This window comes from Podarcis liolepis (genome assembly GCF_965112155.1).
Source record: "Podarcis liolepis genome assembly, chromosome: 16".
NCBI lineage: Eukaryota > Metazoa > Chordata > Lepidosauria > Squamata > Lacertidae > Podarcis > Podarcis liolepis.
The window spans coordinates 20466326-20484713 of NC_139567.1; the positions used below are offsets into that span (position 1 = coordinate 20466326).

The 18388-nt window shown below is 44.7% G+C and overlaps 1 protein-coding gene across 2 annotated transcripts; it reads right to left on the reverse strand.

The window, feature by feature from the left end:
- Nucleotides 1-229: 229 nt before the first annotated feature.
- POU2AF2 (POU class 2 homeobox associating factor 2) lies at nucleotides 230-17796 on the reverse strand. Of its 2 annotated transcripts, XM_083481167.1 has the most exons (5): nucleotides 17711-17796; nucleotides 11091-11200; nucleotides 4032-4074; nucleotides 2401-2702; nucleotides 260-1099 (listed from the first exon to the last, which is right to left on the reverse strand). In XM_083481167.1, exons 1-5 carry the CDS (start codon nucleotides 17718-17720, stop codon nucleotides 692-694), a joined length of 873 nt encoding a protein of 290 aa, XP_083337293.1. In that variant the 5' UTR covers nucleotides 17721-17796; the 3' UTR covers nucleotides 260-691. The 2 variants fall into 2 exon arrangements, with proteins under 2 accessions (XP_083337294.1, XP_083337293.1); XM_083481168.1 differs by lacking the exon at nucleotides 17711-17796 and having other exon boundaries at nucleotides 230-1099; nucleotides 2401-2591; nucleotides 11091-11407.
- Nucleotides 17797-18388: the final 592 nt, after the last annotated feature.

Below are 18388 nucleotides of genomic sequence, written 5' to 3' on the forward strand. Positions count from 1 at the left end.
CTTGGCTCTAGTACTGATTACGCATTCTTGGCTTCAGCATGTGCCCAGGGGCACCATGTTCCTCAATTATTCAAGAATAGTTACAAGTAGGTAGCCGTGTTGGTCTGCCATAGTCAAAACTAATTTTAAAAAAAAATTCATTCCAGTAGCACCTTAGAGACCAAGTAAGTTTGTTATTGGTATGAGCTTTCGGTATCTGAAGAAGTGTGCATGCACACGAAAGCTCATACCAATAACAAACATAGTTGGTCTCTAAGGTGCTACTGGAAGGATTTTTTTAATTCAAGAATACTCACTCAGTTGAGCCACAATTTTGCACTGGGCCCCAGTTGGCATATTGGCAGCAAAAACCAAAACAGATCCCCTAAGCCTAAAGTCCACCCACTTCTTAGATTGATTACATTTATATCCCACCGTTCCTCCAAGGTACTCGATGTGACATGCATGGTTCTCTTCCATTTTATCCTCACAACAACCCTGTGAGGTAGGTTGGGCTGAGAGATTGTGACGAGCCAAAGGTCACCCCACAAGCTTCGTGGCTGAGTGGGGATTTGAACCTCTCAGTTCATAGGCCAACACTCCAACCACTACACCACAAAGGCTCCCTCAAGATGGTCCCAACCCTTTAAGCAGTTCTTTAAATAAAACCAGAGGGGCTTATGTTTGCCCCTCTGTCACGAGTCTCTTTGGTTTAGTAAGTCCTTCGACATTCGTACGACCCCCAAAGGGGGCTCCCATCTTCCTTTGGCCAGAGGGAGCTGTTGTCAGGGAGAGGGGCTGTGTCTGAAGACTCCTCTGAAGAGGTCTGGAGCATCTTGGGAGTCAGGTCACTGGCCACACTGGACATAAAAGACGAGAATGGGTAGGGAGACGCAGCAGAGTAGCCGGCTGCGTAGTGGACGTCATCCAGAGCATGGAAAGAGTAGGACTGAGTCCCAGAGATGGGTGAATTCCAGCTGGGATTTCTGTACTGGGAGGAAACTCCCGGCTCATGAGAGGAGAGGCAGCCAGCAGTGATGGAAGGTGCTTGAAGGGAGTCGGGAGGACACACATCCGATTGGCCAAGGCTGTCGGGCATGGCTTGTTCCCAGGAGTCTCTCTGCAAGGAAGAAAACGGCCCACAGCTTAGAGTTTTCAAAGCGGATCGAGAAGCAAACCTCCCTACAGAGTTACAGGTAGCAGCTTGGGCAGGGAGACATGATAAGGCCTTCCCTCATACATGAGAGAGTTAACTGTTGCAGGGACACATCAGGGTCCTGCACAAGGGCTTCCCATAACAGGAATCTGGTTGGCCCCTGTGAGAACAGAATGGTTACTAGATAGACTACTGCAATGCGCTCTACGTGGGGCTACCTTTGAAGGTGACCCGGAAACTACAACTAATCCAGAATGCGACAGCTAGACTGGTGACTGGGAGTGGCTGCCGAGACCATATAACACCGGTCCTGAAAGACCTACATTGGCCCCCAGTACGTTTCCGAGCACAAATTCAATGTGTTGGTGTGACCTTTAAAGCCCTACACGGCCTCAGTCCAGTATAACTGTAGGAGCGTCTCCATCCCCATCGTTCAGCCTGGACACCGAGGTCTATCTCTGAGGGCCTTCTGGCAGTTCCCTCACTGTGAGAAGTAAGGTTACAGGGAACCAGGCAGAGGGCCTTCTCAGTATTGGTGTCCTACCATCAGATGTCAAGGAAATAAACAACTACCTGACTTTTCAAACACATCTGAAGGCAGCCCTGTTTAGGGAAGTTTTTAATGTTTGATGTTTTGTTGTGATTTTAATATTCTGTTGGGAGCCGCCCAGAGTGGCTGGGGAGGCTCAGCCAGATGGGCAGGGTATAAATTTGATTGATTGATTGGCTTTTGGCCTGATCCACCAGGGTTCTTCTTAAGCTCTTGGATAGAAGAATCTGCTAGGTAGGTCAGTGTCTACTAGCCATGATGGTTGTTTTCTACCTGCACTGTCCGAGGCAGTATGCCTCTGGAGACCGATTGCTGGGAATCTCAAGTGGGGAGCAACCTGTTGCAATCAAGTCCTGCTTGCGGGTTCCCCAGAGGAAGAAGAAGAAGAAGAGTTTGGATTTGATATGCCGCTTTATCACTACCCGAAGGAATCTCAAAGCGGCTAACATTCTCCTTTCCCTTCCTCCCCCACAACAAACACTCTGTGAGGTGAGTGAGGCTGAGAGACTTCAGAGAAGTGTGACTAGCCCAAGGCCACCCAGCAGCTGCATGTGGAGGAGCAGGGAAGCGAACCCAGATTACGAGTCCACCGCTCTTAACCACTACACCACACAGGCTCCAGGTTGGCCACTGTGAGAACAGGAGGCTGGACTAGATGGGCCTTTGGGCTTGATCCAGCTTAATGGGCCTAGTGTGTTCTATCTTATGTACTTACACTTAAAAAATGTGCCGAGTCACTTGGGAAGGATGGCATGACTGACGTCAAGGGTGACGAGGCGCTAAAGAGGGACGAGGCTCCAGAGGTGACGGATGCAGTTCGGTGGTCAGCATATTGGTCAATGAAATGGGTGTCTAGAAGCGAAGGATATCCCTGAACTGCCGGTGATTCATACGCAAATGGCTTTGCTATGAGGGAGGAAGTGTAGATGTCACTTGAGATCTGCTTATTGTTTTGTAAATCCGCATCTGCCATTAGGGATCTTCGGATGCCATAGTAACCAGACATAGCAGAAGAACCTATTGGCAGTGGAGAAATCAGTTACCATAGCACCAGAAGCCAACAGGGAGTGAGTTGACGTGGGGATAGACACAGCATATCAATACACACACTAACGTTTGAGCTGCCATCCCATTAAAGTAATCACAGCTGATTAATTGTATTAAGGTTGAGATGAACAATTGATTGCATTTGCATAGAGGTAAAAACAGTCGTTGTGAATGAAGAAATGCTCAGGCTGCTTCCACATTGCACATTTATTATGAATTAGCCACACTTTGTTCACTCGTTTTTCACAGGGTGTCTGCTCAAAACATCCCCCATCTAAAGCTTTCAGCTTTAATGGTTTCCCACCCTGCCCATAGTTCAGAATTTCCAGGTTGCTTTAGACCCCCTAAACTCAGTTGAATAGCCATACAATTATCCACTGGTCCATGGCCTATTGCACAGCTGTTGTGGCCAATTCTTGCCTGTATTGCTCTGAGCAGCATTCAGCTATGTTTTACTCAGAGTTGCCATTAATGAGCATGAGTAAGTTCAGTCCATTAATTTAAATAGATCTACTCTGAGTAAAGGGGACACGGGTGGTGCTGTGGTCTAAACCACTGAGCCTAGGGCTTGCCAATCGGAAGGTTGGTGGTTCAAATCCCCACGACAGGGTGAGCTCCCGTTGCTCGGTCCCTGCTCCTGCCAACCTAGCAGTTCGAAAGCACGTCAAAGTGCAAGTAGATAAATAGGTACCGCTGCGGCAGGAAGGTAAACAGCATTTCCGTGCGCTGCTCTGGTTCGCCAAAAATGGCTTAGTCATGCTGGCCACATGACCCGGAGGCTGTCTGTGGACAAACGCCGGCTCCCTCGGCCTATAGAGCGAGATGAGCACGCAACCCCAGAGTCGTCCATGACTGGACCTAATGGTCAGGGGTACCTTTACCTTTATCTTTTTATTCTGAGTAAAACTTAGTTGAATACCCTATAGTCAGTTCCTAAATTGCGCAAGCCACAGATTTCTCTACGGTCCATCTTGCTTCTTTAGAAATCAACTCTATCACTTTAACCCTTCTCTTTCCCTTCCTTAGCATTGCCTTGAAAATTATTTCTCTCCCACTAATCGTGACCAGGAGATTTTTGGGGGAGATATTTAACTATCTCTCAGTCACTCATTCACTCAGTCTCTCTCTCTCTCTCTCTCTCTCTCTCTCTCTCTCTCTCTCTCCCACACACACACACACACACACACACACACACACACGTCTATGGCATCTCATGCTCACTGAGTTGTTTCAAGAAAGACAAACCAGCACAACCCATCTATGTCCCCATGGGCTTTTTGGAGGAAGGAATATACTCACCTGCCAGTGGGACAAATGACGACTGTGTTGTGGCAAGACTTCCCTGAAAGGAAAAAGAGCTGGGTGTTGAAATCTTAATCATTTCCCTCTCACGTTTACCAGGTTTGACTGGGTAATACCTTGGGAATCCCAGTGAAATTCTGGGGCCAGTGAAGCAAGCTTGAAGTGCTAGCATAAGCTTGGTGACAAGGCAACAATGCAGGACAAACTATGCCAACCTGGTACCCCAAGTAGCTGGAGCTGGTGGGAGTTGCAGTCCAAAAACATCTGGAAGGCACTACTAGGTTTGCAAAGGCTGATGAGAGCTCCCTTCTCTCAATACAAACTGGGCCACTTCATTCTCACCCAAACCTCCATCCTCCACTAAAAACAAGACTACTGCAGTGAGTAGGAAGTGCTCCCATTGGCCTTGAACCGCCTTCCAGTTTGCATAGTGCAAATAGGAAGTTCCTGACATGGCAAGCAACCAAATTTAGAGGTTTGGATTTGAATTAAAATTTGCCAGTGTCAAGACTTCCTTCGGGTTAACAACGCTCAGCTTCCCACCTGGCCATGTGCTCTTCCATGGAAATGAGCTCATTGGATCTTGCCGTAGTTACAAACCACAGGGCAGGGGGGAAGCGATGCAATATTCCATCAGCAACTCGAAACTGACACCTTCCCAGGGATTGTTTTGGAAAAACCGATTCATGTCATCGCTCCAGGGGGCTTGTTAGGTTACCTACCAAGCCGCCTTCCACTGACTCAAAACACTGGTCCACCTAGATGAGTATTATTGGCTCTGGCTGGCAGGAGCTCTCCAGCAATACAAGCTCCCTAAGGTAGGGACCTTCAGTACTGGGGCAGGGATGTCTGGAGCCAATGACTCCTCAAAATCACTGGCAGTGTGGAGCCACCTGGTGGGTCCAGTCATTCAACCAGCTACAAATCCACCTAACATTTATCTCATCCAGTCCAGATTTTACCAGCTTCTCTGCAAGAATACCAAGGGGGCCTTTGTCAAAAGCCTCACTAAAATCAAGATGCTTTTGATACCAAGATACAGTGGTACCTTGGGTTACAGATGCTTCAGGTTACAGACTCTGCTAACCCAGAAATAGTAGCTCGGGTTAAGAACTTTGCTTCAGGATGAGAACAGAAATCGTGCGGCGGCGGTGGCACGGCGGCAGTGGGAGGCCCCATCAGCTAAAGTGGTGCTTCAGGTTAAGAACAGTTTCAGGTTAAGAACGGACCTCCAGAACGAATTAAGTTCTTAATCCGAGGTACCACTGTACACTACGTTCACAGTATTCCTCTGATCCATCAAGCTTGTAACTCCATTTTTTAAAAATGAAGTTCGTCTGGCATGACTTGTTTTTGAGAAACCTATTCTGCATCTTAGTAATCACAGCATCCTTTCCTAAGTGCTCACAGACCGACTGTTGAATTATCTGTTCTAGGACCTTTCCCAGTATCACTGCCAAGCTCACCAGTTAGTAGTTACCTGGGTCTCCCCCCCTCCCTTTTGAAGATGTGGACAACATTTGCCCACCTGCAGTCTGCAGGGACCCCACCTGTTCTCCAATAATTCTTAAAGATCATCTGCAGTTGTGTCAAGGCAAGTGTTCTCCCACACTTTCCAGTGCCTTGTTGTATCACCTTTTTGCAGAACAAGTCCGATCTTTTGGGGAAGTGGGTTTGTTGCACAAAAGCTCCCTATAAAGTAAAACCGCACAACCTCAATTTGCTGGTATGTGATTGAATCCCATTTGAAAATATTGAGAGTCTGGAATCTCCCTGAGTGTTTAAAAGGGAGCATTTGCAAATTCTAGAAATAGTTATTATTCTCGCTGATTTGCATTTAGTGATGTCTGGGATATTCTAGCACAAATGGCTGCACAATAAGTGTTGTTTAATTTATAAGAATATTTACAAAATGGTAACTTATAAGCAGAGCTTTTTTCCTAGAAAAAGAGGTGGAACGGGATAACGGCCAACCCAAGTGGTTGAGCTTTTAGAGAGAGAACCTTTTTTAAAAAAAGCTTTTCTTCTCCTGCCTCCACAAGAAGAGTTTGGATTTGATATCCTGCCTTATCACTACCCTAAGGAGTCTCAAAGCAGCTAACATTCTTCTTTCCTTTCCTCCCCCTCAACAAACATTCTGTGAGGTGAATGAGGCTGAGAGACTTCAGAGAAGTGTGACTAGCCCAAGGTGACCCAGCAGCTGCATGTGGAGGAGCAGGGAAGCGAACCCAGTTCCCCAGATTACGAGTCTATCCCTCTTAACCACTACACCACACTGGCTCCCAATGCTACAAAGGTGCCGGAATGCACCAAAGAAGTGACAGAACTCAGTTCCGGTGAGTTCTGGCTGGAAAAAAAGCCCTTCTCATAAGAAAAATATCATGGCAATGTACAGTTAAAATCTTAAAACATCATAAGAATGTAAAATTATAAAATAATCAATAGGTAGAGGTCTGCAACAGAATGTTGCTGACTTGAATGCTGCTGTTCAGGATTCCAGCTGGGAAACCATATCCCCTTTCAGGAAACTTCATTCCATCTCCCATTTTTCTCCTTCATTCCCCAAACAGACAGACAGCATTCCGTGGCCACTGGCCATGCCCTCTCCTTTTGGGGCTTGTTTGTTTGATTTAGGTTTCCCCTTCTTTTATTTTTAGAACTGCAAATTTCTGGGTTCTCCTGAACATGCTGGTACATTCCTCTTGCTTTTCCCAGTTTTGGCTACAAGTGGAGAAAGATGGGAAATTCAATCAAGTTTGCATTTTGAGGCAAATCCTCCAAATTGGCACTTCCTAAATCAGTAGGTGAATGGAAACGCAGCCATACTTGAGAATTCACAATTCTCCAAATGTCACAATGCTGTTCTCCAGCCTAGTAATGTCTCCATTGGGGAGGGGGGGTGCCAAAAAATACATATGCTGGTGCAGATAACATACAAAAATGCTTTATATTTGGGGACATCGCTTTGCAAAAATGTGTGTACAGTGGTACCTCAGGTTACATACACTTCAGGTTACAGATGCTTCAGGTTACAGAATCTGCTAACCCAGAAATAGTACCTCGGGTTAAGAACTTTGCTTCAGGATGAGAACAGAAATTGCCCAGCAGCAGCAGGAGGCCCCATTAGCTAAAGTGGTGCTTCAGGTTAAGAACTGTTTCAGGTTAAGAACGGACCTCCGGAATGAATTTACTTAATCTGAGGTACCACTGTATTCGGCAAAATTACATACAAAGAGGGGGGTGTTTGTGTGCGTATTAGGAAAATTTTTGCACTGAAATGCTGATGAATTTTCATGAAGACCTTGTAAAAAAGATTCTCAAAATAACGCGGAGATATGGAAAACTGAACTTAAATTTGGAAAAATAAAAAACTGAATTTGACAGGTTCACCCATCCCTAACTATACGGCAGTTGGCACTCACCCACTGAGTTTACAGTTGGAAGGAGACGATAGGATATTGTCATTGCTGCTGCTTTACAAACTATGAAGGGGCAACAGGTGCTTGTCCTGAAGGGTTTACAGTGGGGAAACCCTTTTTAGTTGATAGTTTTATACTATCAAGTCCCATTTCCAAAAGAAAAAGATGCACAGAGCCAGAGATGTGCAGAACGGGCCAGATATGGAGGAGGAGGAGGAGAATGTGTGGCCTGCAATGTGAGTGGCGTTTTGTAAGGGACTGCTTTTCCTAAATGAATCCCCTGTCCACTGGCATATCATGGGTGGGGCCACAGGGGCAGTTGCCGTGGGCACAAAATTATTAGGAGCACAAAATTTCAGAAGAAAGAAGTAATGAAAATTTTTAAAAATAGTGTGCCCTCCCCATCACACAGAAAATCTCCCGGCTGACAGAGGAGAGGATCTGGGAAAAGGCTGGTTGCTATGGTGCTTTAGAATGATACTGGCTCCCAACCTATCTCCCATCCCGCTCTCTGCCGTACTCAACACTCATAGGGTGCTGCGGCTGCCACTCAGGTAGCTCGCCGAGCCTTTGCCCATCTGTTGCAGCCTATTGGCAGGTGGAGCCAAGGATACTTGCCTTGCCCCGGGTGCGGGCAACACATGCTACACCACTGCCCCTGGCTAACCCCTGTTGATCCACGGCACACATGAAGCCCAAGTCTACTCTCCTGGGAAATAAAAAATGCAAACAGTGCATATATCATCACCATGCAAATTGTGCCTCTGGTGATTGTCAGGTAAGAGCCAGGCCTTCAAAATCCCAACAGTGTTGATGGTTCATTTAGACAAGAGGCCATCTGCTGAACTCCACCCTCTTTCTCCACAGACAGGTCTAGAATCATCTGCCCATGAAAAGTTTTGTTTTTGTTTTGCTTTGGCAAATCAGAGTTTTGGGTGCACTAGATATCAGTTCCAAGGAAAGGCAAACTCCTTCCTCATCAGCTGGCCCGAATCACCCCCACTCACCTGCTGTTTGCTTTCAGGGTTATAGTATCTGTTTTGCGACAACTGTGACAACACTGACCAGAGTGCCGCCTGGGCTCTGTGCAAACAAGGAAGTTTGTTCCCACACTGTAGCTTTTGGATTGGGTTGAATGGACCCATTGATAGCTGCTGGAGTGTATTGACTCTGAGAGGCAGATCTGGCTGTGAACCAAGAGGTCTTTGGTTCACTGTTTGCTGATGCCCTACAGCCACCCACTCAGCATCCTTAGGCGAGCTGTTATTCTCTCAGCCTCAGCTAGGGATGCAAGAAGGCATTGTTTTCTGTCTTGCCCTGTGTCCATCATATGCAGCACTGTTTCCCTTCAGCCACGGTTCACCTGCCACCAAGAACCACCCTATTCACCTCATTGCCCCCTGTAGCGAGTATACATAACTGAGATGATTAACTGCGTAAATTATGTTTCCATTAACATTATTCCACCCCGTTCATTCCTGTGCAAAGGAAGCATAATGCAAATGGAGTATGTCATCTGTTACGTATTTTATCAAACTGAATCAACAGCAACAGTAATACTCATAACATTATGGATTTATTTCTGCTCCAGACATGCGCCAAATAAGCAAACTTTGGCAATTTCCAATAACAACAACAACAACAACAACAACAACAACAACAATTTATTATTTATATGCTGCCCATCTGACTGGGTTGGGCCAGCCACTTTGAGCAGCTTCCAGCAAATTAAAAAATCAAACACAGTAAAACATCATACGTTAAAAACTTCCCTATACAGGGCTGTCTTCAGATGTCTTATAAAAGTCAGAGAGTTGTTTATTTCCTCGACATCTGATGAGAGGGCGTTCCACAGGGCAGGCACCACTACCGAGAAGGCCTTCTGCCTGGTTTCCCTGTAACCTCACTTCTCACAGTGAGAGAACTGCCAGAAGGCCCTCGGAGCTGGACCCCAGTGGCCAGGCTGAACAATGTATACAGGTATACAACCATTTCCTTCCAAATTCTCTGACATGCCTAACCTCAGCTCCACATCTGCAAAATGTGGAGACCTACCTTGCAGGATAGTTCTAACTTCTAAGCTTGATTTTGTCATTCAGATTTTGGATCTGTATCTCTATCTTTAAATCCTCTTCACATTTTCGAAGGTGAACTTTTACCCAAGACTTGAAAGACATGTGGCTTTGCTGGCAACTCATCGTTGTTTTGTCAGCCCTCAAATATGAAACCCCCTAAGAGGTGGTCACATACTAAATACTGTCGCATTCCGTATGCCATTGCATGATGCCAGATGACTAAATGCTATTTGTGCCATCAGTATCAAGTATGAAACATCAACATCAAGTATGAGACATCCATCAATGTAAGGTATGAAACACCACCGCATGTCAGTTGTCAAATGCTGCCATAATTCAACTGTCAAATGCTGAAATCAAATACCATTGAACATCAAATACAGATTTCAGATATCTGGGAAATCTCTGAGCATTTGGAAAACATCTGGGGAACACTTGTGATCCAGAGTCTGCAAAGGGCAATTCGAAAGAGCCAAAGAGGTTTCAGCTTTGTTCTGTGGCTTTGCTGGTTTGCAGGCAGACCAGCACTGATCAGTGGCGTAGCGTGGGGGGTGCAGGGGGGGGCGGCCGCACCGGGCGCAACATCTGGGGGTTAGGGTTAGGGGGTGCAAATCCACGGGTTAGGGGGCATAAATCCATGGGTTAGGGGGCACAAATTACTTGCCTTGCCCCGGGTGCTGACAACCCACGCTACGCCACTGGCACTGATCATTACCCAGCTTTTGGCATTAGTGCACATTTTGAGATCTTTCTGTATGTACAGTACCTCTTTCATACTTCCAAAGATATCAGGGACCAGCAAGACTAGCTGGTCAGGACAGGACAGGACTAGCTGGAGTCTAGACTCAAAAGAGGGATGCAAAGGTTTGTGGGGACCTGTACTAGCCAGTAGGGAAGAATCAGAGGCAGGGAACGCTTCAGAGATGGAGAGTGGAGCACGGGATGGGTCGGAGGAAGAGGCAGGTCAGGCAAATGAAAGGCCAGGTGCTTCCCCACCCTCTTCTGCACCCCTGTCTCCCAGAACCAGCAAGGGAATGAAAAGGGATGAGCAGAGGAAGTTTCCACGCAGGCACAGTCTCTGCTTGCGTATGTGCAGCCCATCGGGAGAAGATACATAAACTGGTTAAGGGGGAGTAGTCTCCTGTTGATGCAACCGCTCCATGGAGCATGGACCTGGTGTGCGTAGGTCTGCAGAGCTGCAGAAGTGTTATATTTGACAATAAATACTTAACTATATGCTGTGTGCATGCATTCCTTTGTCTGGGAAGAGCCTTGACATGGGTGAGGCCAGAGTCACAGCAATGGATGTGACTTTTACCTCTGTGCAATGGCTGGATACATTCCAGCCACACGCAAGCCAGAGGTTTCTGCAACCATGCAAGGCACACACACCTCCATCTCCCCATCCTTCATCCAAGCAAATGCAAGGCAAAGGGCACAGGGCCAGTGTGGGGCTTAGAGGCCTGGGGAGAGTCCTGAGGGCCAGATAGACATTTGGCTCCCAGGCCTACAGTTCAGCATCCTTGCTCCAGATCACGCTGCACTCTTCAACATGCACTTACATTCAGCCGTGAGCTGCTGGTCTGCCTTGAACGCTTTTCAGCCAGCAGGTCCTTCACCGTGTGCTTGACCCGGACTCCTTGGTAAACCCGCTTACCGTAGTCTGCAGGGACTGAACCAAAGAAAGAAGCGTGAGCGGGGAGGAGGACACCCAAAAGGGACTTCATTCTGAGCCCAATGCTTAATCAGTGAGGAGGCCCACACGTTCTCCACTCAGCCAGGTTATTCACTAGGTAGTCCAGTCTACTATGCAGGGTCGTTGTGAGGATAAAACAAGGCAATGCTATAGATGCCACTCCCTGATCAATGGGCAGGGACAGGGACAGGGACGAAGCCTGGGCGGTTTTGGTAACATAGGGGGTGAAGCCTGATGGATTTTGGTGGACTGAAGGGCAGAGATCAATGCAGCCTCCAACAAACTGATGCCCTACAGATGTTTTGCACTACAGCTTCCAAAAGCTGCAGCCAGCACAGCCTTTTCCCCAAAGAAAGCAGATGTAGGGATGGAGGAGTCTGTCAGTTTTGGTTTCTCTTTTTTGCATTCTTAAATTTGGTTCTTTACATTTCTGCAGCAATTTGCATTTTTGTTTTTTTAAAGTCCTCCTGAAAATTTGTCAGCATTTTAGTGTGAATTTTCTCCGATAAACATCCTGTGTGCGATTTTGGCTAATATACACATTTTACAACTATTTCCCCTAATATAATGTACTTCGGTACATTGTTTTCGCAAATGCACATATTTTTATGCATACTGTTCCCTTCCTATATGCATTTTTGCACACAATGGTTGGACAACTGCAAATTTCAGAGGATAGCTATGTTTCGGTTCATGTATTGATCTGAGATTAAATTAGTAGGGTCTCTTTAAAATGCAAACAATATTGGATTTCTCCCCCATCCATACTCTGTGCACATACTTAGCCCAGCAATTTGCTTTCAGGACCAGAACTCATCTCATGGTCCTTTCACACACAAATTCAGTTCTGGTTTCCCCACAAACTTTCTTTGCTTCAGCAATCTAATTTAGATGGGGTGCCTTTTCTTGTAGCTATTCTTAAAACAGTGGGAGTCAGAAACTAATATGAACATGATAAGAGCCTGCCTTTTTCTTTTGATTATTTTGATTATGTATTTTGTGTTTTGATTATTTTGATTATGTATTTTGTGCTTTGTATACTGTAACAATTGTGTTGTGAACCACCCTGAGACTGACGGTTATAGGGCAGTATACAAATTTAATAAATACTAATAGTAATAATAGTAATAATGGTTTTCCCAGTAGTGATGTATGGAAGTGAGAGCTGGACCATAAAGAAGGCTGATCGCCGAAGAATTGATGCTTTTGAATTATGGTGCTGGAGGAGACTCTTGAGAGTCCCATGGACTGCAAGAAGATCAAACCTCTCCATTCTTAAGGAAATCAGCCCTTAGTGCTCACTGGAAGGACAGATCCTGAAGCTGAGGCTCCAATACTTTGGCCACCTCATGAGAAGAGAAGACTCCCTGGAAAAGACCCTGATGTTGGGAAAGATGGAGGGCACAAGGAGAAGGGGACGACGGAGGACGAGATGGTTGGACAGTGTTCTCAAAGCTACCAGCATGAGTTTGACCAAACTGCGGGAGGCAGTGGAAGACAGGAGTGCCTGGCGTGCTCTGGTCCATGGGGTCACGAAGAGTCGGACACGACTAAATGACTAAACAACAATAATAGTAATAATAACAAAAGAGCCCACTGAAGCAGGCCAGAGCTCTTTTAGTTCAGCATCTTGTTCTCACAATGGCCAACCAGATGCCCATGGGAAACCCTTAAGCATCCCTGAGCACAAGAGCATACACCCCTCCTGCAGTTTCCAGCCACCTTTGGGGATTGTGTCTAGTAGCCACTGAATTTGTCTAAGACTCTTTTAAAGCCCTCCAGTTAACCGACCTGACCGGAAGAGTCCGCGACCAGAAGGAGGAGGAGTACCAAGAGGAATGGAAGAAATTCAAAGATTACTTAGCTAAATATTTTAAGATAACTTAAATAAAATTACTTGCGAGTACCAGATAGGCCTAGGATTTAAATATGTGATGGTGTAGAATACTATGTTAAAAGTTTAAATGAAAAGAAAGAAAGATGTTAATTGACTAAGCAAATTTTATGTGAAAATAGTTTTGGAAAACTGCTACAAGTATTTATATGGAAACTCAGCCAGGGGGATTCGAGGAAGTCACCCAACAATGTTAAGAAAAGTGGAACTGTTATAGCTAGGATAAATGTTTGTATGTTTGTTTTTGGTGTTTTTTGTTTGTTATAAATTTGGGGAACCAATAAAAAAATTTGGGGAAAAATTAAAATAAATAAAGCCCTCCAGTTTGGTGGCTGTCGGTACCCTCTTGTGGAAGTGAGTTCCACTGTGTGAAGAAGGGTTTTATTTTGTCTGTTCTAAATCCTCTAACATTCGGGTTCACTGGATGTCCGTGATTTCTAGTGCTATGAATAAAACATTCAGCTTGGCTAAGTGGTGCAGCCTCTTCCTACAAACAACTGCCCCTTGTGCAGAGAACCGTGTGCCAGCCCTTTGCAACAAAGGATTTTGTTTCGCACTCGCAAAAATGCCCATTGTTCACTTCATTATGTCTCTTGAGTTGTGCCTTTAAACTGGCTATTTGTTTGTATGTTTCCGACCTTTTTCAGAGGGCCCATCCCTGTGCCAGCCAGCCCAGGATAATGAGACAGGATCTCTTTTCTTCCATTTGCCCCATTGGAAAGAACCTGCACCTGTGATGGAAGCCTGCACCAGGTTGGGGAGAGCTTTTAGTCAAATGTTACAGGTGGGAGCGTGGTGCTCTGCTTAATCCTTTAGAAAACAACAAAGATGAGCATTTCCTGAGCTAAAACAAACATTCATGCCCTGTGGGGGAATTGTTTGATCTTTTCCAGTGCTGGTTTGCTGTTCCAAAATTCGGACCTTTTGTGGGTTTGCATTTGGAGCTTTTGTTTCACCTGGATTGCGACAGCCAGATTAGTTTTGCTAGGAAGGGATGGAGCTTCAACAGAAGCTCCTCCACCTCCCAAGAATGGGGGCCTATCCATATCTTGGCTGAATGTGGATTGTGAACCCCTTGGGCCTCGTTTAATTCCTCTTCATCATCCGTGCGGCATTCTCCTCCAACTACTGTTGCCCTGCTCTTTCTCCTCCTTAAATCCAGAGTCTCCCTATGCTTTGAAAATCCAAATACAGTGGTGCCCCGCAAGACGAATGCCTCACAAGACGAAAAACTCGCTAGACGAAAGGGTTTTGCGGTTTTTGAGCTGCTTCGCAAGACGAATTTCCCTATGGGCTTGCTTCGCAAGATGAAAACGTCTTGCGTTTTTTGCAAGTTTGTTTCCTTTTTCTTAACACCGTTAATACAGTTGCAACTTGACTTCGAGGAGCAACTCATAGAACGCGGTGTGGTAGCCTTTTTTGAGGTTTTTGGTGATTTTTGAAGCTTTTCCAAAACTTTTCCGACACCGTGCTTCGCAAGACGAAAAATTCGCTAGACAAACTCGCGGAACGAATTAATTTCATCTTGCGAGGCACCACTGTAGGAGAGCTATGTCGATTGCATATAAGGAGTCTGCAGCTTTAAGCAGGACAAAGTGTGGGACAGAAGTGTTTAGAGGAGAACATCTCACAGATGAGGGTAAATTAAAGGAGGTATCAGGGGTTCAAAGCTCACATTAGGCGGAGGTCTGGACGAGCCCTGAGATCACCTACAAGAAAAAAGAAGCTGACCATCTTGTTTCTAGCTTTCTCCAATTTCTTGCTTAGGCTGTCAGACCTTTCAAGTGTCTCTCTTTTCCAGGGACAGTCCCGGATTTACAGAAGCTGTCCTGGTTTCTGATTTGATCCTGGAATGTCCCGCTTTTACTTAGGACATCCTTATTTTCACCAGAGAAATGTTGGGAGGGTATGGAGTACTGTGAGCCCTGAGCCAAGGAGATAAGTAACTATACAACCTCCAGAAGATGTCTGAAGGCAGCCCTGCATTGAGAAGTTTTTTAATGTTTAATGTTTCATTATGTGTTTATATATGTTGGAAGGGGAATAATAATAATAATAGCAGTCTGTGAACTGCACACAGCCTTAGGAACAAGGTTCACCTACCCTACTACCACCAATACTATTCAGAGATTTAAATGGTTTGTTCTTTAAGCTAAAGTGGCCTTCCTCAACATGGTACTCTTCAGCCATCTTGAACTACAATTCCCATCAGCCCTAGCTAGAATGACCATGCTGCCTGGGGCTAATGGGAGTCATAGTCCAAAATATCTCAAGATCCCAAGTTGGCAAAGGCAGGCTTATGGATTTGAAAAGGGTATGTTTGAATTGCTCTGCTTTTTTCTTTATTATATGTAATATTCAGTGCTATTTTTCTAGAAAAAGAGGTGCCAGTGCTGAGCTCCGGCTGAAGAAAAAGCCCTGGTTATATTTAAAAACTGGGAATAAATGTTACTTTTTCTTTTATAGCACAGGTAGCTTCTGGCACCAATACCTAGGAAAGGCAAGCATATATTTGTAGACATCAAATGCCCTGAACCTCTGCAGACTTGGTCAACGCTGCTACCACCCTAAGCTAATAACTGGAGCCATACCCTTCCAGATGAGGGTTTGATTTGTAAATGAGTCACTGAAATGTTTCAGTCAGGTTTTTGGCAACAGAGTTTTTTTTTTAATTTTTGGATATCGCCCAGAAAGAGTAAATCAGGATTACATAAGGATTTTATTTATTTTTAATTGACTGGTGTTTTGATGCCAATTACATCATTGCAAAAAACTTGTGTGCATGAGGAGTGCCAATCTCACAATAAACACGCACCCGGAAGCACCTTGTTGTTGTGTTGAGTGCCCAGTGAGACCCCAGAGTAATCTAATAAGATTCTTGTAATATGTACAAGGTCAGTACCAGTAGCAGTCAGTGGTGGAGCTGAGTTTACCGAAATTGGCACAGTGCAAACACACAGCAGAGTCAATCCAGTGCCTCTGTAGGTGCATTAGGACCACTGCAAACTCATCCCTTCCCCTCCTGATAAGCCATGGCATTGTTAGTAATAGGAGGCCAGGTAATCGCCACCACCCACTCCTAGTTGGCACAAAAGACCACAGAACTGTAGAATTGGAAGGGACCCCCAAGGATCATCTAGTTCAAAGCAAGAATATTCAGCTGTCCCATATGGGAATCGAACCTGTGACCTTGGTGTTATCAGCACCATGCTCTAACCAATTGAGCTATCAAGAAGATGACCATTTATTTGCAGGATTCCCTTACTCCATATATGCCCACTCAACCACTTTGATCCGCTGAACTGCGACTGTTACTGGTGCCAAATAATATTTGTTCCACACTTGTAAGAAATTGATCTTTTAGTGTGGCAACAGCTAAACTCTGAAACTCCCTGCCTATTGAAATCAGGCACCTTCGCTTTCTTCTTTTTGGCGCCTGCTTAAAACATTTTTGTTTAGGCAACCTATCCAGAGACATGTAGAAAATATCACATATGCTTTAATCTATCTTTATATTGGTGTTGATTTTAATTATCTTTTGAAAAAAATTAATACCTGGTTTTGATTGACTTTTAATTTTTTCTTATAAAAGATTTTTATTGATTTTTTTATTGATTTTCAACAAAATATGAACAAAACATTAAGTTTCCCCCATTTCCATCTCCTCCCCCCGAAACAGAAGATTAATGTGTCAGATTTTGTTATAAACCTGTGTGCGTAGTTAGTGGGTTCCAGTCTGCCAAATGTTCAGTGACTGCTTTTTCTTGATAATGATAATGTTTTATTCTTCTAAATCACTTAGAGGTTTGTTACAATCAAGCAACATATAAATTTTGCTAAATAAATAAATACTAGGTAGAATTTACATAACACATTTTCAAATGCTTCACACAATACATTGGCTGCATTTCAACAACCATACATTGGATTAATAGGCTGAAATGTGCAGACAGGAACCTTTTGCTTACATACATGACCTCTCCCCTCTTCTCTGTGTGTTGTACCTAAATGAACTGCAGAAATTTACAGCTAACCACAGTTTCTCATTTTGTCCAGATAAAGAAACTATGGTTAGGACAAGACGGGATCTCAAACCATGGTTTAAAATCTTGAAGTTGGTAATCACAGTTTCCTAGTTTGGACAAAAGAGGAAACTATGTTTAATTGAAGATGTCCACGTTTGGTTCAGGCTGCAGAGGCAGAAGAAAAGGGCTACATGCATAGGCAAAAGTGGAAATCTCAGCTTATTAAGCCACTGTACATTTGTCCAAAATGTACCATTATCTTAGTAATCCCTATAACAACCCTGTAGGAAAGATTGACATCATTACCATACTGTTCTTATAGGACTAAGCCTGAGGGCTAGTTTCTTGCCTGAGGCTACCCTATTAAGAATGAAATGATCAGGCTCCTAACTTCTCCATGGACCTGTCCTTCAAAGGCATCACCCCAGTCTGGGGCCCCATTTTCTGTCTTGTGTCTATAGAAATACATACGTAAATATGTATGTTTTCCATTGTCAATAACTGATCTTTTGTGTAACAATCATCACACGACTTTCATCAAGAGAGTGTGCCGTCGATGACACCTACCCGTTTCCATGGCGAAAAATGATCACTTCCACCTCTGTATTCGACAGGACTTTACGGCGGGATGATCAACCTTCATGAGCTCCGATCTGCAAATGAAGCCACTGCAAAGGGCTGCTCCTGGTCAAGCTTGATTCTGAGCCAGACGGAAATGGCCTTCTCCACAATTTGGGGCAATGCCTCTGAAATGGCTTGCCTGGGATTTGCGTAGATGCAAATCCTTTGATGTCTGTTTAGATGCAATTTGCATGGCCGGCGAGGAACACCATGAAAAGGCTCTTTCACTGGACCAAAAGGATACTTCAGAAGAAAGAAGCAGGGGAGGGCAAAATAAAAATAAAATAAATGGGGTGTTCTTTTACTGATAAAAAATTAAATGCTTTTGCAGTAGAGTGTTTTAACATAAAATTCCTCAAGTGCTTGACTGCTTAAAGATGATGGGACCTGTTCAAAACTGTTTGCTTAGATTATTCTTAGAATTTCTATTCAGCATTTGTAACTCAATTGCTTACAGAGACCCTTTTTGAACTAAATGTTCCACAGAGGATTGGCTAGCCAAGAGACTCCCCTGTAAGGGCTAGTTGAACCATTCTGCTAAGTACACTATAGCATAGAAGCCTGCTTACCTGAGACCTTACCTTTAACAATTAACAACATCATTCAATTTTTAGAAGCCTCTTC

What these genes read in the sequence shown, in the direction of transcription:
- POU2AF2 (XM_083481167.1), bottom strand. An exon ending in CCAGCAGCTCACGGCTGAAT is followed by an intron (nt 4,075 to 11,090) that starts GTAAGTGCATGT and finishes TTTTCCTTTCAG; the next exon opens with GGAAGTCTTGCCACAACACA. An exon ending in ACTCGGCACATTTTTTAAGT is followed by an intron (nt 1,100 to 2,400) that starts GTAAGTACATAA and finishes TCTTCCTTGCAG; the next exon opens with AGAGACTCCTGGGAACAAGC.